General features: G+C 36.7%; 1 protein-coding gene across 1 annotated transcript; it reads right to left on the bottom strand.

The window, feature by feature from the left end:
- Positions 1-11,953, bottom strand: ostf1 (osteoclast stimulating factor 1). Its single transcript, XM_030142664.1, has 10 exons — positions 11,793-11,953; positions 7,462-7,508; positions 6,997-7,047; positions 6,187-6,250; positions 5,746-5,799; positions 5,445-5,552; positions 3,841-3,890; positions 2,152-2,230; positions 1,867-1,965; positions 1-951 (listed from the first exon to the last, which is right to left on the bottom strand). Exons 1-10 carry the CDS (start codon positions 11,824-11,826, stop codon positions 893-895), a joined length of 645 nt encoding a protein of 214 aa, XP_029998524.1. The 5' UTR covers positions 11,827-11,953; the 3' UTR covers positions 1-892.
- Positions 11,954-13,139: the final 1,186 nt, after the last annotated feature.

Consider the following 13,139-nt stretch of genomic DNA (forward strand, 5'->3'; position numbering starts at 1 on the left):
ATATATATAATTTGTTGGAAAGCAGCATTTAATCTAGAAATTTGCTCCCAGGATGGAAAATAGTCCATCAAAAGTAGGAAAGACACAGATGAGACTGAAGATGTTTGATGGCAGTGGAAATGTTACAGTATAGACCTGAATACAAGTAGTACGGGTACAAAAGAGGTTTCATGACACGGAAGGAATGGAAGGGAGAGGTGTGTGCCACATGAGGCAGTTTAACAATACGTTTCTCCCATTCTGCACATCTATGTATTTTACTGAAAGGTTGAATTTGACCAAGGATGTAACACAGTAACACGCTGCATCAGGTTTTTCAGCAGGAGTTTAAAGGGGAAATAATCAGCCTCCCATAGAAAAATAAATAGGTTTAAACTATGCATAGATGTGATGGATCTCCAAGGTGCATTTACAATTAAGGAAAAGAGATGCAAGAAATGTGTTTCTAATCTTGTGCAGGGGATTTTTTTTGTTTACTCATTTAAGTGGAGCTTTAAACTAGACACTAAACAAAGCAGATCAATTGTTTAATCTGCGCTGGCACTTTAATGCCCTGTTTAAATGGGTTAAACATAATCTGTATGTTTGGAATGTGTTTCTCAGAGTTTTTGCACCATTTTCCAACACTTACATATATTCAGCCCCTCGGTCCATGGTGCGCGACACAAACACAGGTAAACTGTAGAATGCACCAATTCAGTGTTCTGAAAACTCACACTGATGAGGGGGTGGAGAACTGAGGTGAACCACAATGGAGTTACAGATCGAACCACAGCAGCAAATCCATTTTAGGCCTGTAATAAAACTCTGAGCTCTTTAACCCCCCCAACCCCACCCCTCCCCCAACCCCAACCCTATTGGAAGACAGAGACGATGGTCCAGCGTGGCCGGCTCAGTCTGAGTCCTCATCATCCAAATACTCCTCAGCGTTGCTGTGCGTGCGAGTGATGTCTAAAAAGAGCAGAAATGGACAGTTGGGGTAAAACGTCACAGCAGAGCATCTCAGACTGAAAATGTCAGCAGCTGAACATCTTCATGTTGCGAATAACCTTTTTCAGAGGGTGTAATTTTGCATACTGAGTGCCTAATGAATATTCTATTACGCTGAAACATGTTTAATAATTAAAAATATTGCATGAGGGTGTTAAAGCCTCATTTGTGCTAAAAGTTTAAACTGTTTTCATTCCAGTAATATTAGCCTCATAAAGGACTGAGCAGCTGGTCAATGCCGCAGTTCATTTAAGACTGTTAACAGAAAATAAACATTGACTGAAGTGAGAGTAGTAACTTATTCCACCTCTACACTAGGTTCTTAACTTACACTGAACACTTCAATGCAATATTCTACTTTTTTTTCCCCAGTTTTCTACACTAAACTAACCTACTTATTTCAATAAAAAATAGTTTCTTAGCAGCTTGAAAGGCTCTAAAATTATAATGCATAAATATTCATATAATAAGCTTTCAAAATTAATCAAATGCTCAGTTCTTAAGTACAAAGACATTGTAATCCTCACTCCTCAGACTATTCTCTTAGCATTTATAATTATCCTTTTCCTGTCTGGTCTGGGTGCAGTTTTAGACATGCTAATGACTACAGGACTACAGCTGAAATTTAATTTAATGAGAACGTAAATATCTGAATTGTTCTAGTTAATATCGACACAGGGGTTTTTCCTGTGGCAGATAAGGAAATGCACACATTTAGTCTGGGATATGATTAAGTGGAACTTTATGTCTATTGTATTTTATTCATGTCATATGTACAGTAAATAGTAGTGAGTTCAGTTGGATCAGTTTTGTGACTTGTCCTTGTGTTTAGATGCAGGTGCTACAAGGCTGCCGCCATGTGGCAGCTGTACTTACTGCTTCCCTGCTTCCTTTTGAGAAGTGACGCACACTGGGCATTGGTGGCCATCTCCAGTGCCAACTTATTCTCATTGTTCCTGATGTCTATCCTGGCATCTGAAACAAACAGACCCACACTAAAAAAACTGGGATGCACACAAAAAACACAAAACAATGGGGCAAAACAATGAAATAAACTCATCCAGGAGCTGCACCTTCGTGAGTGCATCTAAAAAAACAACTTAATCCACTCAAAAGTTCACCTATTGACAGTACTGGCACAGATAAAAATCATATACTCACTCTTGTTGAGCAACATCTCCACGATGTCAGAGTAACCCTTCCAGGCAGCAGCGTGCAGAGCAGTGTCTCCAAGTTTATTCTTTAAAAAACAAAAAAAAGCATCATCAGTGACAGATGTTCAGCTTACTTACATGCATTACATGGCATGTCATCCCTGAGTCTGAGAAGGTAAATTCATTCAAATCCCTTTAACGTCATCTAAATATGACAGACCTGTCCCTGTTACCTTGGTTTAATACTATACCAGTTCATTACACTGACGGCTGAATATACTACACTGAGTTTTACAGCTATGAGGACACATGATACCATCAGCTTTATTTTACCTGATCCTTCTGTATCTCACTCATAACAGACCCCACAAACATTTTCCTTGAAGTGGAGAATTGTTCATGTTTTCTAGTATTTTACTGAGGTGTTTAGGAGCTGTCAACAAATCCATTTAAAGTAAGCCTTAAAAGGGGCTGCACAAACAAAAACATATCAACTCAGAGTCAGACTTTAGCAAAACTAAGTTTAAAGAGTTAATCTTCACTGTTGCATCAGTAAAAATGAATCCACATTCAGGAAATCCAAGTTCATTATGCAAAATGAAAATAAGTAAGAGTTTAATGAATTTAAATAGAGTGTCATAGACATTCTGCTGACAATTCAGGAGAGTTTTGCAGGTCAAATAAACAAAAACATGTACTGTAAAATACACATCTGTGTCCGGACATAGCACATTCAGCTGGTAGATGGACCTAAACAGCAGTCGGCAACCAAAAGCATCTACTCATCTGAAATGTTTAATAACTAATCCTATCAATACATTGAAATAATTCTGGTAAAATGCAGTTTCTTGACATTTCAGCAGCATCTGATGTGTTTATTAATGGATTTTCAGAAGTTTGGTAGTGAATGTGTAAAAACCATCATCTTCTGCAACACTGATTCACCAATAAAACCCATGTAGTAAATGACAGCGAGTGGAAACACTTGTTTTTATGTTAATGATATATTTTGCTGAAATACTCACTTTTTCTTCAGTTTTCTCAGTTTTGATATAATAATAACTGAATTTACTCTGAGCTTTTATGAACACCTACATGATCAGTAAATTAAATAAATTAAAATACTAAATTTTCTAAAAATGAAAAATCTCAATTGCAGAGGATAATTTTATAATAAACAATGACAAGTGAAAAAGTAAGCGAAGCCTGGACGCACAACAGTTTGCCCCTCCTCACTGATACCCTGTCTACTCAGGGATTAATTTTGAGTATTAACTTTCAATCTTTTCAAAAACTTTTCAAAAATATGTAAAAATCCCAAAAATTGAGAGAAAGGCACACGTGAAGAACATGTGTATGAAATTTGAAAAGAATCAGGTGAATAGTGTCTGAGAAATGTGTTGGATAAAAATTTTGGTTGAACGGACAGAATTATTTATTATTTATAATAATAAATCATTTACGAAAGGTTAAATGTAGAGAAAAATTATTCATGTTGAAGCTGCCATAAAAATATTTATACATCTTAAAGATTTAGTAAGAAATAAAGCAGGTCGAATGTTTGTTGTGAATGTTTTCCAGCCTAACTTCATAAACATGCTGCTCCATCTCCAAAACAACACAGCGTGAGGTGGAAAACCCAAACCTTAGGAGCATCCTGTTACTTTTCACGAGTGTGTGCTTTAAATCCACTGACCTGCTGGTTGAGCTCCACATTGGGCTGGCTTAGCAACAGCTCCACCACATCTGCCACAGAGAAAAAAGCAGAACCATGAATGATGGGTGGAGTGTTTACTGAATCACACTTAATCATAAAACAATCACACAGGAACAACAGAGGAAAAGACACCGACCAGAATACGTCATAGATCAAGTTCCTGTTTTTGTCTGCTCTTATTATGTGAAATAAATCAGCCCGTGTGTCACAACCTTGATGAAACTACACTCAGTCACTGCTCGTACAGATTACTGTACGGCCAAGTGATCAAACAAATCAAAATCCACGTCACCGCTACCAGACAGATACACTCAGATTATTTTCAATCAGCAGAACTGACCTATAGAAATGCATTCTTCAAACATCATTTCAAAAATGTTTATGTTCATTTTATCCATCCTTGCACAACTGGGCAATAAAACAACACTTACATTTACCACAATGTCATTTTTTGATTATTTCCTGTTTCTTGGAAATCATTGGCAATGATTATCAGGGTTCCTACAGGTTTCGACAAATTAAATTTAAGACTTTTTAAGACTACTTACAACAGAATCTAATGCCCATTTCACAGCCATACTGGCAAAAATTTGTGACAACTACAATTTAGGAGAATGTATTTATTTACTCCAACTTCTTAATTCCCACTGGTTTGAATCATTTCTCATCAGGAGCTGCAAAGTTAGCGATAACTGGTTCCTAATTTCAGTATAAATTGTTGGGTTTGAATGGGTTGAACTGTGTTGATTAGCGTTACTTTCTTTGCAGTTTGGATGTTTCCCAGACACATTTAAACACGATACAGTGAACAAGTTTATGGCAAAATAACTTAAGACCTATTATATCAAATTTAATACCTTTTAAAGACTTTTTAAGGTATTAGACGCAGATTTGTAAATTCAAGGCTTTTAAGAATTTTTAAGACCCCGTGGGAACCCTGATTATACTACTGTAAAATAAACCTTATGAAAGTTCAGTCATAAGCACCATTTCCTGTTATCGCTGAGCCAAATCAGATGAATTCAGTCTTCATCCAATCACAAACTGACCTGTTCCATGTTTACTAAACTATGTGTCTTCAGCTGTTATTCCTGTTTGGTGGGGGCTTTGCTCATCTCCTCCAACCCCTCAGCTCTGTTCTGTGGTCATATTTTAACTCACGTCCTCACCTCCACCAGTGTCAAGGCTCCAGGAAAGATTTCTCCATATCTGTAACTTCTAACTAATACACCCTCTCTGTATAGTTGGGGTTTATACACCAAAGTCCATGATACTTCAGTTTACCTGTGTCTTTCCTGATTTAAAAATCTTTGTCTTTAAGGTTAATTTTATTGATGTGGTGAAATAAAAACACAAAATATTTCAGTGTTGTTTTTTTTTTTCAAACCTAATTTTACTCACTTCATCATTAGAATTGTGTTGAAAAGTGGAAAAGTTTTATACTCTCATTAACCATCTGGTTTCTTCAACTTTCACCCACCCTTTATATAATAAAGAAATAACAATTTGACATTTTGTGTAATAACTATTTATATCAACTGCTGTGAAGTGTTTTTTTTTTGTAACATTCATGTTATATTTACCTTTGTGTCCTCCGTGGCATCCCCAGTAGAGGGCAGTGTTTCCAGCTTTATCCAGCCCGTTGATTCCGACTCTGTTGTCCACACATTCCCTCAGCCAGCTCAGGTTTCCTGTTTAAATACACAAATATGTGCAGAGCACACAGAAAGTCCAATGAAGAGCATTACAAATAATACAGTGTCACTATTTTTCAACAGAGGCAAAAAAAGGAAAGGAGAGGCCTTGGATCATCGACTAACTGCTGAAAATAAAGGCATGTCACAAAAGATATCATAAATAAAAATATATATGCAGTTGTTTTACCTCGTTTGGCTGCTTCATGCATTGGATTGTCAATAGACTCTGCATGCTCACCCACTGCAAAAACACAAAATAGTATTAACAACAAAGTATTAATGACTGACTTTCTGCAGATAATAAATGCCCTGTAGGAAGAATCACTTTATTCACTTTATTTACCATATCTGTGTACTGACATTTAAAGTCAAATTACACAACATAGCCCTGCTTGGAGTTAAGTCAGTAAATAGTTTAGATCATTCCATTGGAAAATAAAGCACCGATTAATACGTTTCAGCTGCAACCAGGTCTTTAACTCTGACTGATGCAGAAAGTAGCTTCACATTTCTTAAACAATCATCACCATGGCATAAAGGACGCCACAGTGAGCATGTCCTGTTGTCAAAACTAAAGGAGGTCCAACAAAATACTTCATGTGAGATGAGAAGCATGTTGTCTACTCACCATAATTACTTGGAATTAGTCCTGTCCTCCCTCTGCAGGTCCCCTTCCACCAATTACTATCACTCTAGAGACAATGTGACAACACAAGACCATTAACACGGCAAAAATCTTTTTTTTTTTTCCTGAAATATAGAATCACTTGTCCATAAACAAAACACAAACCAGAGGTAAGGGTGACAATGTTTCTATTTGTTCTTTCACACAAAGAACCATTACATCTAAGTTAACTAAACTGAATAGTATCAAACACTTACATTGATGACAGTAGTGAAATGTGATTAGCCATTTTTTTTTTACTACAGGACAGTACTAAAGTAATGACAGTACTTCTCCCATCGCTGCTATCATTACTACGATGTCAAAGCAGGACAAACTATTCCCACTGCTCAAGTGCTTTTACTGCCTTGGAACAATGATATTAATATTAGTATTGATGAGACATTAATATGATACTAATCCCCACTGTTTTTTATTTCAATAGGAAACTGTTTTATGATGAATAATGAATGACACACATTACATTAGGAATCTGACTATCATGTTTCTGTTAATTCCCTCTGCCACAAGTCAGTCAAGTCATTCATCAGTGTCAGATGAGTAATTCAAAAAGTCCTAAAATTTGAGACTTAAGTCAAGTCATGTGACACTGACTGACTGACTGACGAGTGTTGAAACAGTTTTTATAAATACATAAAAAGGACTCACAACATGCAAAGAATGCAACACTGAGTCCAAAGAAGGAGGAAGAAAAAACGGAAGAAAAAGTGCAGATTCAGGACAGACTGGAGAGAATATCCTAAGTTTACTTACTGTGTCAGAGATGTACAAGATGTCTCCTTCTTCAAAGTACAGCTCATCAGGCTGAAAAATTAAAAAGTCAGTATTATTTATATCATATATATCACTCTATTCATACTTCTCTAGTCTGAGCTGGTTGAGGTATTCTGCACTGTCTGACCTTAACGTTACCCTTTGTGTTTCATTTCACCCCCTTTCTTTTTCTTCTTCCTCTTTTACGAATACATGTCACAGGCGGGACAAGGACAGATTTACACTAAAACGCTTTAGTCATATCCAGAAATAGTGTTTAAAATGCTGACCAGTTCTGGCCTCATAGTCACTCTTTAACACTGATTACACTAATTAAAAATGTACTATTCGACAGCAACACAAACGACTTGAACACATGTCTTTGCATATTTTTTTGTAAGTAGAAAAATAAGAAAGAATCACAAAACATTTGAAAAGCAGCACATCTTAAACAAACAGCCTTACCGTTCTGGGCTCAAAGGTGAATAATGCTCTGAACACCTTGACTTGGCCTACAAAACAGAAAACACAGGGCATATATGTTGAATGAAAGTTTGAGTTCATTTGTGGCTCATCAGTGTCATTCCTGTGTGCATGGTAGTAACCATGAACCCAGCAAACTGAGGTATAACCAACCACATCTGCTGCCACTCCACAGCCCTGCACAACTCACTGTTCAGTTTCACAACAATAAACGTGTATAAGCAGAACTGCACTGTGGTACTCTACACAAGTCTATAAATCACAGAAATAAACAAGCACCCAGCTCTAACTGTACATAAGCACCAACGGATAGATACTTGCACTCATTTTAAACAGGAAGTGAACCTGCCACAAGACTGAACAAGATTTATCAAGATATAATTGTGATCTGCTGTTCTTGCCACCTGCTCTTGGTTGTTCACTTAAACAGCTCTGCTACACTGCACGTATTAAACTCAGTGCCTGAACAGAGAAAAGCAGATCTGGTCTCTGTGTGCAGCCTTGTGGTAGCTGCCCTCGGGGCTCTGATGGCTCACAATCAAGCCTGCCGTTGGCCGGGTCGCTGCTGGAATGCTACCAGAGTGGTTGTGGCTTTAGCCGAGAGCTGAACGAGTTCGTGGAGACCTAGAAAGAGCTTAAAAGAGCAGTGACACTCTATGGCATCTCTTTGTATTTAAAATCCTTATACCATTTATAAATTACTGGCACTAAACCAAACCTTTAGTTTTATATATATATATATATATACACACACACACACACACACCTATACCTATATCTGCTGTGTATATACAACAAACACACAGGATTTACTATACAAAGAAATAAGATGGCATTGTTTTAGTTGACCAGACTAAATCCTGTTAAGCTCAGGTGCAAAGCTAATAAAATTCACAAGATTTGCATCCGATTTGTGGCTAAACATCACTTGGCCTTTCCCTTTACTGACTTCCCTGTGACAGCTCTGCCTTGTATGGCACATCCTTGTTGGAGATGTGAACACATTTTTAGTGCTGGTTACCAAACTTCACTACTTTTATGGTAATATTTAAAATGCTAAGATGCTATCAGATATTGAAAAATGTTTGGCATTGTTTGATAAGGATTGATACATTTCAGTGTCAGGGCAGGAAGCATGTACAAAAGGGTTATGTATTTTTTATATACATTTTTAATAATGATATTTTCTTAATAGATAACTATTAAACATTTGTTGTAAAACTGCTTTGAATGTATAGAAGTGCAAAGGAGCTGAAAAAATAAATGTATGGAATGTATAATTGAATTTCCCTTTTGTTTAAATGGGAAATGAGTATTGAAAAAAGTACTGTTTAAGAACTGGCACCGAGGCCAAAATCTTAGTTCACAATAAAAAAATATCAGAGCAAAGAATAATGTTTCATTTGTTGGTTTCAAACTAACTTAAAAGCTTAATCAGGCTGCATATTCTGCATTAGAATAGGTGCTGCACATGGGCTACACTCGCATGTACACAAATAACATAGGCCTACTTCACGATTTTAATATCTTATTATGTTTGTATATCTAACAAAACAGCTGAACAGAGTACAAGTACTTAAAAATACAGACAAACATGTCCAAGACCTCTACAACTTAACATACCAACAGTTTAGTAGACTGCCATTAAGCATTAAAGATGCTTATTAATCACAAATTGCTTTTTTAACTAATACAGCTACCATTAACTAGTCCCTCATGCATCCTTTCTACTGATTGCTCTGGCTAACAGGGTTGCATGTTGGCCTGCTGCTCTAAACTCTGGGCTTCTGTTGAGCTAACACACTGTCTCAGTGTTTCCGAATGAGCAGGGCTGAGCTGCTGCTGCTGCTGCTGCTGCACAAGCCCAGCTCTGTTTAACGCCACATGTCTGCTCTGCAGGCCCGATCATGTCGCTCAAAACATACAAAAGCCTGTGCTGACGAGTCCAGGGTCCTCTCTGAAAATTTTAAGCCTGAGGCAAATAAAAAGGTTTATTCTATCTCCAAAAATGAGAAGAAAACTGAACCCCTGTGTGAGTAAATTACTGCCAGTATACTTTATCATCCTGTGGGCTTTTTATGACTCCTAGCTGTGTTATTTTGTTGTAATAAGAGCGGTTCTGGTATTTCTCCTCTCTAGAAAACATGTCTGATCTTGGTCTCTTTTCAATTCGACATTCTTGATTAAAGCCAAAGCACCTGAACTTCCAAAGAATCCAAAAGATAACAGCGATGGATCATTGTGAATAATGCAACTATGATTCATTTGAATCACAAATTTCTGAAGCCAAAGACTCATCGGGGATGATCTAAGCAACACTTGCACCTATAATGGATTGAACCAGGGTTTTTAAGTTTAAGACCTTTCATTTGGCCTCTGCATGAGACACTGAATGAAACTGGTAGCATATTTGCTTAAATTTGGTTACTGAAGAATTGTGAGCTGAAGTGTTCTATGAATGGGTAATCCCGTAGACCTGGCCACAAAATTTCTGACCAACAATATAGGCTACTATTGCTTATTGTTTGGTGTAGATCCAGATGAGGTGATAGTGGCTGGTTTATTAGGTTGGTCTTGAGCCTGAATTTTTGGATAGCATGTGCTTGTGTGTCTCACTGTTTTGCATCTCCATATGAATGAAACTGCAGCATTCTGCTCTACAGGCACCATCTGTCAGGACAGACGATCTCACCTGCCACCACAGCCAGGTGGGCCAACTCATGAATAACCATAAGACTATGAATGATAATGACATGTCAGTTTTAGTCCACAGTTAACAGGAAACATATGCAGAGATCTCACTGTGTGGAGCTCAGGGACACAAACTGTATCTGCACTGACATAATGTGTGATAGGTACTGTTTCAGATATTTTTCTCCTTTCATTAGATTAAAACTTTCACACCTTGCAGTCCCAGGTGTTATGACAATGTCACCAAGGTTTCAGGTACACAGAATACACTTTTACAGATACAGCAATACATTTATGATGATACTCCACTTGTTATAATACTATCTGTTTGCTTGTTAGAAAACGGCTTTTTATAGGTTGCCCGTCAGTGGATGGATGATGGATAGTGAATGGATGTCCATCAGTCCTGGTCTCATCTACAGCCTGTCCGTCCATGGGAGTGGATCTCTCCTTCACCTTCTCCCGAGGTTTCTCTGTTTCCCACTGGGTTTTTTGGAGTTTTTCCTTGCTAAGAAGGAGGGTCTAAGGATGGGGGATGCCCGGGACATTGATCCATTTGCTTCACCGACTGTTTACTAACTGATTACTTGACTGTTTGTTCATTTTCATTGTGTTTTTTTTTGTATCAATTCAACAATTTCTGTAAAGCCCTGTGAGGTGACTTTGTTGTGATATTTGGCTCTATAAATAAAAATGAATTTAAATGAAACAGATTGAAGTTTGTATTATTTGGTACCAGTGTTAATATACTGTTGCCCGCTAAGTTGGAATAATTTTGTTTGCAGACACATTCCTCTTTTTTACCTCCTATTTAAACACATTAGTAATCACCTTTGGCCTGGTGCAATGATTACATACTGAGTGCAAGAATAAATCACATTGTCACAATCATTTCATGACAAGAAGTCAAAATATTTTATTCTAACTTTATGGGCAAAAGTGTATAATCGGAGCACCTCCTAGAAACTATAACAGGTGCAAGTGAGATGCACTTTATAAACTGGTTTTAATTTAATCAATTTTTTTTGTATGTCCTTATCGCACAGAAACACTTCCTACATGTTCTTAATTTACATTTAGCAAAAATAGTGTGTACATTTACTATGACGTCAAAAGAGTGTGGGTTTCTATGACTGCATCACAAATGTAAATCTACATCCTTCTGATTTGAAAACAGCACAAAATGAGTTAGCAGGAAACATGAGTGATGTCACTGACCCTGCAGACACATCATCACCTCATGACCTTAGATCCAGAGCCACTGACTGGCAGCAGAGTCCTGGTATTAGTGATGGAAATAGGGAAGTCACAGAGGCCTGTTGCAGAGAGCCCAGTCCTGTCAGTCAACACTGAGGGCACGGCAGCACTTCAACTAAAGCACCGCAGTCCCTGTCCACTTACTAAAACACTCCACTTTTACAGACTAGTGCTTATGACTGCTTCTGGACGGACTCGTGGGTGTTTCGTGGACGACAAAAATAGGACAGAAAAATCAACAAACTGACTCACTTGACAAAGCTCACCACCCGCCCTCAGAGCTCACAGCGCCAACAAGGTGTGTGTAGTCCCGCACACACTTTCACACACGTTTAATCCACTTCTACCCGCACACATAGTCTTACCTGGCTTGGCCGGCTTGGGAGGAGGCTTCGACATTTGTAAGTCTTGAAAGTAAAATAAAACAGACCAAGCACCGTGGGTTGTTTAAGGCAGATACGTTGCTCCTGTCAGACTTCGCTATCCCTCCCAATGAGGAAGTTCGCACCAAGTGCTGCTAACGCTACGCGGAAAAGTTCAACTGCGCATGTGCGAAACAAAACCTGTACTGTTCCATGACAGCAGACAGACAGACAGACAGACAGATTCGTTTCTTTATTATTCAATAAAGAAAGTAGCTTTAACCAAAAGAATATTTTCAATCAAAAAATCACTCACGTCAATAAAAAAACCCTTTGCATCAAAGAAAAAAAGTGTTTGAATGCAAAAAAAATATCTGAGACCCAAACAATTGCATTTGAACACTTTTTTTCTTTGACTGAAAAGGTTTTTTTTTTTTAGTGAAGTGAGTTATTTTTTGATTGAAAAAATATTTTTTGATTGAAGTCATCTTTTTTGTATTTGGGCCATAAAATGGGTAGGATATTTGTGTCTTTATAAATCAATCCCAAAAAATAATCACTTCAATCAAAAAAAAAAAATATTATCAATTAAAAAAACAAAAACAAACCTTCACTTCAATAAAAAAAAAAAAAAAAAAAAAAAAAAAAAAAAAAAAAAAAAACCTTTTCAACAAAAGAAAAAAGGTGTTCAACTACAATTTTTGGGGTCTCAAATATATATATATATATATATATATATATATATATATATATATATATATATATATGTATTATTATTATTATTTTTTTTTACATTAAAACACTTTTTTCTTTGATTGAAAAGGGTTTTTTTTTTAATTGAAATGAAGTTTTTTTTTTTTTAAATGAAAATTTTTTTTTGGGTTAAAGCAACTTTTTTTGATTGAATAATAAAGAAATAAATAAATCTACCTTCAAAGCAATAGATAGAAGTTGAACTGAATTACTATAGCTTTCAACATTTTTCATGCAAATTATACATTCCGCTCATGATCTTATGTGATTTGTAAATTTAGGTGTTGAAAAAAATATTTTTTTCTCTTTCATGTTGTGCTGTTGCAGCAAACATTTTTGTAATAAGTAGCCTAACTTTTGCATACAAATGTATTGTGGAACAATACAACTTTCATAGATAAAAACATATGCAGTAGCCAACTTTATTTATGAGCAGTAGCAGTTTGGAATAAACCCTCACCTGTGCTTTTGATGACCACATCCATTTCACATCCATTTTCTTCATTGGGTTTTAGTGATGTGGATAAATCATACATTAATTTATTGATTTGTTTGTTTTGTTCATTCGTGCTGTCATCAAACCACCCATACAGATTT

Source organism: Sphaeramia orbicularis, chromosome 9 (assembly GCF_902148855.1).
Source record: "Sphaeramia orbicularis chromosome 9, fSphaOr1.1, whole genome shotgun sequence".
Classification (NCBI taxonomy): Eukaryota; Metazoa; Chordata; class Actinopteri; order Kurtiformes; family Apogonidae; genus Sphaeramia; species Sphaeramia orbicularis.

Bases quoted from the DNA above. Each gene is read 5' to 3' on its own strand.
- ostf1 (XM_030142664.1), bottom strand. From the start codon at position 11,826: ATGTCGAAGCCTCCTCCCAAGCCGGCCAAGCCAG. The intron at 7,048-7,461 runs GTAAGGCTGTTT...TTAATTTTTCAG, and splicing joins TCACCTTTGAGCCCAGAACG to CCTGATGAGCTGTACTTTGA. The intron at 1,966-2,151 runs GTGAGTATATGA...TGTTTGTTTCAG, and splicing joins GGAGATGTTGCTCAACAAGA to ATGCCAGGATAGACATCAGG.